At 33.3% G+C, this 7037-nt stretch overlaps 1 protein-coding gene across 1 annotated transcript; it reads right to left on the bottom strand.

Annotated features, from left to right (window-relative positions):
• Nucleotides 1-1176: 1176 nt before the first annotated feature.
• Nucleotides 1177-5566, bottom strand: LOC145167822 (DEAD-box ATP-dependent RNA helicase 8-like). Its single transcript, XM_079087075.1, has 10 exons — nt 4905-5566; nt 3835-3895; nt 3442-3676; nt 3104-3342; nt 2667-2918; nt 2369-2549; nt 2131-2219; nt 1859-1932; nt 1495-1640; nt 1177-1356 (listed from the first exon to the last, which is right to left on the bottom strand). Exons 1-9 carry the CDS (start codon nt 5162-5164, stop codon nt 1562-1564), a joined length of 1470 nt encoding a protein of 489 aa, XP_078943201.1. The 5' UTR covers nt 5165-5566; the 3' UTR covers nt 1177-1356; nt 1495-1561.
• Nucleotides 5567-7037: the final 1471 nt, after the last annotated feature.

Here is a 7037-nt window from a genome sequence, read left to right on the forward strand (position 1 = left end):
GGATTGACATCTATTGTGTGGACGTGTGGACAATGTTATTCTGCGAGAATGACAAAGAAAATATGTTGTTCGGTAATGTGAATACGTTCAATCTCACATAACTATTGTCATTATTACGCATTTTCACTAATTAAATCGTCTATAAGGTTGTTATAGACTTTCTTTTTTATTATTCTCATTCTGTCATAATGTTGTCAGCATATTTATTGAATCGTATTCTGTAAGAATGAAAATAAGTAAAAAACGATGTGTGACAACAAAAATGAATAATAATTAGTGAGAATTCATGAAAATGACGATAGTTGTGTAAGGTTGAATGTATTTACATTAACAAATAACATATTCTCTTAGTAATTCTAATAGAATAGCATTATCCACACGTCCACATAATAGTTGTCTATCCACATTATAACTTAGCCCCATAAATACATACAAAAAATTTACTAAAAACTGAATCCAAATCCATCTAAAAATTCGGTAAAACCACAAAAAGAAAATCATATCAAACCGGTTTGAGGTCAGATTAGATACGGATTTGGATTTTGGCCTAATCCGGGTTGGATTTTGAGTGATGTAAGCCAAAGCGGATTGGATCGGATTCTCCCTTTATGCACCTCTAGTTGCATGTATTGTCAACATGGTTCCAACATAGAAGGTAACAAAGACACCGCATGAGATATGTTATGGATGAGTACCAATTATTGTCTTAATTAAAGGTCTGGGATTATGAGGCTGGTCTATACATGAGACTTTTAACAAACTAGAATCTTTAACCAATAAAATGTACTTTCCTGCGGTACTCAAACAAACGGATTTAATATTATTTATACGACCCTGTTGAAAACACAGTATTTGAAGGTGAAAGTTTGTGAAAGGAGTCCCTAAACCCGAAAACTGTTGAAACATTTATGAAAAAAAATTGATTTTGTTGGAGTAGAATTAAGGAGTTGTATGAACTTCACCAGAGTTAGTATTTAAATCATTATATGCACAAATGTCCTATTAATAAAATTTGGAAAATGAAAATATTCTACTAATAAAACGGGATATATGTATATATATATATATATATATATATATATATATATATATATATATATATAATTCCTGTAACGATTCTATTTTTATATTGGTATAGAGTCAACCACATTGCCCACTCTAAAAAAAACACCAAAGAAGTCAAAACATAACTTCCTTGCAACCAAGATTGTTAGTGAATATGATGGATTCTTTTTAAAGCAAAATGACCTAAATCTTCCATTTAAAAACAATCAAATAAGGCATTCTAGTTTCAAGATGATGGATTTCTTAAAGAAACGACTGTGACTGTGTCTTCATATCGCTTGCCCCTCCATTCTATAAAAGTAAACCAAAAAAAGATTAATTAAAAAGAATAAAAACAGTTACTTATCATTCTTTTTCAATTTTTAAGGTGGCAAAATGACAAAAAGGTCCTCGTTGTAGTTTCAATATATTTACATTTCGAATACTCACCATCTACATATAGATACCCTTGTTGACCAATCCATACATCAAGTTGTCAAGACTCCAATTAGTTGAGTCAACGACAATAAATAGCTTGATCAATGAATGGAGGAATTTGCTTAATCTCCGTTCCAAGCTCTTGTTCAATCCTATACCTAAAAGACAAAACAACAAAACTAATCCATCAAATGACAAAAATGCCCTTTGAAACAAATGAAGGACGAGGAGGTCATTCCCGTCTTTTTTTTTTTTTTTTTTTTTTTTGTTACAAGGGACAGAACCCAACAAGCCTTCTAGGGCTGTTTTAGATTATAAGGATCAGAAGGGCATTAACGTCTTTAGTCACATATAAAGAAAAGAACAGTATGCATACAAATTGAAGCGGTCTTCATATGTGATTAGATTTACAGCTAATCCAAGGTGTCCAAACCTCCCAGATCGACCGACCTATACATATACATATTGAAAAAATGTAAATAAGTTCATTACATGAGACAAGCTACCTAGGGAAATTTATTATGATGAGGATGACAAGGGCATTTTCGTCTTTTGCACAGACGAGACGAGACGAGAGATGGAAAGCATACCAAACAGAGTACAACTTGTTATGTCATGTCATGTCGAGAAGTATGAAATAGATCGTACTCTGTGTAAATATGTTTCTGAATTTCTTGGGAAGTCAAAATTGATGACAACATTTACTGCTTGGATATCAATACCCCTTGTAAATAAATCTGAAAAAAAAATAAAACCAATGGATGTTAAAATAAAATGCAAGTGAGATTGGTTCATTAAATAGGGTATGTTTGGAATGGACGATCTTGGATTACTGCATTATTTATGCCAAATGATGATACATTCATAGTCATAGTCATAGTCATACCAGTACAAACAAGATTCCTGCATGCACCATTACGGAAATCATGAAAAACCCTATTCCGATGATCTTGAAGCATTTTTGCATGAATGTAGAAACAAGAGTAACCAAGTTCAGTAATCTTCTTCGCCAAAAGCTCCACCCGATTCACAGAATTGCAGAAAATGATTGATTGGTTGATTTGAAGCTGCAAAAATAAACACACACACACTTTTATCATTTATTTTTTTCTTTCAGAATTTGTTTTCTAACATGTCAAAATGACATGAGATGGTTGATTTAGAAATTTAATTTAGTTGAGAACCTTAGAGAAAAGAGTGTTAAGGCAGTGAACTTTCTGTCTTTCTTCAACAAAAGCATAAAACTGTGTGATTCCCTTAAGAGTGAGCTCATCCATGAGGTTGATAACATACGGATTCCTTAAGTATCTGTCTCTAAAATCTTTAACAGTCACCGGGAAAGTTGCTGAAAACATTAAAATTTGGCGGTTTGGTGCCATAAACTGAATCAGCTGCTCGATCGAAGGCTGGAACTCCTGCGACAACAGCTTATCCGCCTGCACAACACAGATTAATAATTAAAAAAAAAAAAAAAAAAAAAAAGGGCATTTACGTCTTTTGCACAAATGAAATATACACTCCCACATTGTTCCAAGTTTATTTTGTCCCATTAGCATTGGTCTCAGACAGTGGTGTAGGGAAAAAGCATTACAACCTGTTCTTTTAGGATATGAATTCATACCTCATCCATGACAAGCATTGCACAATCTTTCAAAATACAGATTCCTTTTTTGGTAAGATCTAGAATTCTTCCAGGGGTACCAACAAGCAAATGAACGGGTTGATACAATCTCATTATGTCATCTTTTAAGCTGGTTCCACCTGTCGTAACCATTACTTGAATATTTAAGTGTTTTCCAAGTTCTTTGCAGACTTGTGATGTCTGAAGAGCTAATTCTCGTGTTGGAACAAGTATAACAACTGCCACAAAAATAAATAAATATATAAACCTTAGAGATCTCTAAATTAACGGGTAACAGGTGACCATTGTTTCCAAGTCTAGTTAATGTGTTATAGAACCTTGAATAACATTTTTATCTTGATCGATTTTTTCTAAAGCAGGAATACAAAAGGCGGCTGTTTTTCCTGTCCCATTTTTAGCTCTTGCAAGAATATCACTTCCTGTGAGAGCAATTGGAATACTTTCCTCTTGAACTGGAGAAGGCCTTTCAAAACCCTTTTCATATATCCCCATAAGCAGATCACGCTTAAGAAAGTAATCTTCAAACTCATTTCCTTTAGTAGCTGTCACATCCTGAAAAACAAGAATTTAAAACTGAAAAACAGATTTCTAGATTAAAAAAACATCCTATCCTATATATGCCCATATACAAGAGCCAAAATGCATAATTCATCTATATTGTGATGCATAGATACAAACTTTGCAAAATGATGACATATATGAAAGCATACCTCTGTTTTGTATCGAGTGTCTGCTGGTGGGAGTCTTAACTGTGCTTTCCAATCTTGGGAGCTATGAGAGGAAAATAATAATTATTATTAGTATGAATAATCTTGGGAACTGTGCTTTCCAATCTTGGGTCCTATGGGTTTGATGTTATATGCATTCCATACAATCATGTTATCTGAGCATTTAAAGTAGATTGAATGGTTAATATCATTTTATATGAAGTTTGAATGTGCAAATGAAGAAAAAGGATTTACGAGCTTTTGGTTGTTGTTTATTGATGTTCCAACCCTTTAAAGAAAAGTGAATGCTGCATGATTTATCAAAGATAACATCGTTTATGCATAACGAGTCACTATTTTGGAAAGAATTTGCATGGGTTGCATGCATACATGACGATTTACATGCTATGTATGATGTTTGATAGGAAATCACACTGAAGTATATAATCTATGTTTAGAGTGAGTTGCATGATACAATGGGGAAAGTTGTCATTAATGATTTATAACCATTTGCAGTTAAAGACATATCATCAGTTTAGAAAGTTTTTGAGGGTAAAGGTTAATGCAGTGGTTTTATAACTAATCATGAGTAAGGTTATATTTGATGTTTTAGAAAATCATGACAGATTTTTATGGTACTTTCCTAACAATTCTTGGAGAAAGTTACAACTTACAACATTCATTTTTTATAATAAGGAAAAGGTAAATACGAAGTTACTTTGTATATCAAGTACTTTGGGAAAAAATGATGTTGGGGATGCTTCTATCAGATATTTTAGAATGATGTTGCTTGTTATAAACCCTTCACTCACTTAGGAGGCTTCTAGCCTAAAACTTATTTCCGAATTGAACAGATATTCTGAGGTTATAGAAGATTATTGATCGAAAGACAGCTTTTATTCATGAGATAGTTGTGCTTGTTTTAGTATTTTGATACTAGGAAATATTATTTTATGAGTTTATGGCTTTGGTAATGTTGGTAACTTTATTAAAGGATTTAGACTTAAAGCAATAACTGAGGAAACATTAATGCAAAAATAAAACGATAATAATCATGAGCCGGTGAATTGTACCTAGAATCATTCCCTTCTGACTGCATAGTCTTTTCCACTTCAACCGTGGTGCTTGAATGGTTTCCCAATGAGTTTCTTCTTAACCACTGTTGTTGCTGTTGAAACTGTTGGTTTTGTATCGGATTCCTCTGTGCATACTGTTGTTGTTGATAATTTCTCTGTTGCTGGAAACTAGGGTTGGTGTTTCCCTGATAATTTCCACCACCACCACGCCCAATTCCCGGTGGATATCTTCCTCCTCCGCGTCCATTGTTATTCATCTCAGAAAATCAATCAAGAAATCACCAAAAACCCTAATTAAACCAATCAACCAATTCTCCTCCGACCCGAAACCAAAATTCTTAACGGAGAACAAAACAAACGAAATCTACAGAAGACGATTTTCAAAAATGACGATGGATCACAACTCACAAGAAGCGAGGGAAATTGCGCATTTCTTTGGCTAATAATTCGAAACAAAATCGAAAAAGCATGTCTATGCAAATTTGTTGTGTGATTGAGATTGAAAATGACTTCAGTAATTGAATAAGGAATAAAGAAAGATCCGATGGACCGAATTTGATGATTCTTGGTATTTTTGACCTGAAGTCAAGCGAGGAAGAAATGGACGTGACAGGTTTGTATTTGGGGAACAAAAATGGGGATCCAAACTTTTCAACATAGGGCTCACAAAATAACTTGGCCCCAAATATATGAAAAGAATTGAAATTTTTTTATTTTTGTAGTTTGGATTTTTTTGACGGGGTTTTATGATTTTTAGATTTATAATTCAAATCATGGGTGAATGGTCCGAAATTACATGTTTGAAATTTTCTAAAAGATTTTGGTGTGTTTTTGCTTCGACTTTAAACATCAATTTTCATAAAAATGAGGGTCCTTGAAAATATTAAGATTTCCTTACATTTTGACATATTTAAGGTCCATATGGACATTAAAAAAAATAGTGTTTCATTATTGAAAATTACGAAATAAACAGAACTTTTGGTTAGCTCGTGCTCTTTTGGGGGTCGTCCCACTTTAGTAAAGAAGGTTTTGCATGCCCATCATCCCTAAGAACCCCGAGAAACGATATGCATAGATCAGAAGTTGGTAACAATGACTTTTAGCCAAGTGGTAGTGGATGTTGAAATTTGAAGATGTAATTCGGGCAATTCACAAAATTAACGGCCACGAAAATTGTCTCCGTGCCAAAAGAACATCCGTGGAACTTTGTATAATATCTCAAAAAAAAACATTAAGGATATAAACGTGGTCATTTCCGTAAATGATCTATTTCATAAGAGTGGTGAATAACAGGAAAAACTCTATTTTGAAAAGATAATTTGGCTACAAATTCCCTTAAATATCTTCGGACCCCGAGATTGTTTGTACTAGAGTCTTCCAAAATTTGCTTAATTTTATAAAAAGGGATAACCACAAATGATAGCTCATTTAAATGGTTTTGGGGCTAGAAATGACAACTTAAACTAGGTGAAGAACTTAAGGAATTTGAATGAATATATGCCGATACATGTGTTATTTGGTCGATTTAATTGGTCATCGGTTTGTATGGTTCACTTTAATAGGTTATTTGACTTCAATAATATTAACCAAAATCGAACCAAATAAAATTTGGTTTATTGGTTTATTTGGTTTAGTTTATTTGGAGATTGTCTTTTAATAGCATCTCATAATCGAATAATCTAGCCGGAAGAAGGATCAAACTTCAACCGAGATGATCTCCCTTATATCATAAAGCTGATGAAAAAGTTGAACACTTCTTTTTGGAAACACCCCCTATATGAGTAGTTTGAAATATCTATTTTGAAAATCATTAAATATAGTTAAAAACCATTGTAGATTAAAAGTTCTGGAAAGGTCGTCCCACTTTAGTAAATAAGGTTTTGCATGCCCATCATCCCCAAGAACCCCGAGAAACGATATGCATAGATCAGAAGTTGGTAACAATGACTTTTAGCCAAGTGGTAGTGGATGTTGAAATTTGAAGATGTAATTCGGGCAATTCACAAAATTAACGGCCACGAAAATTGTCTCCGTGCCAAAAGAACATCCGTGGAACTTTGTATAATATCTCAAAAAAAAAATATTAAGGATATAGACGTGGTCATTTCCGTAAATGATCTATTTCATAAG

Source organism: Lactuca virosa, chromosome 3 (assembly GCF_052849685.1).
Source record: "Lactuca virosa cultivar CGN04683 chromosome 3, Lactuca_virosa_CGN04683_v6, whole genome shotgun sequence".
Taxonomy (NCBI): Eukaryota; Viridiplantae; Streptophyta; class Magnoliopsida; order Asterales; family Asteraceae; genus Lactuca; species Lactuca virosa.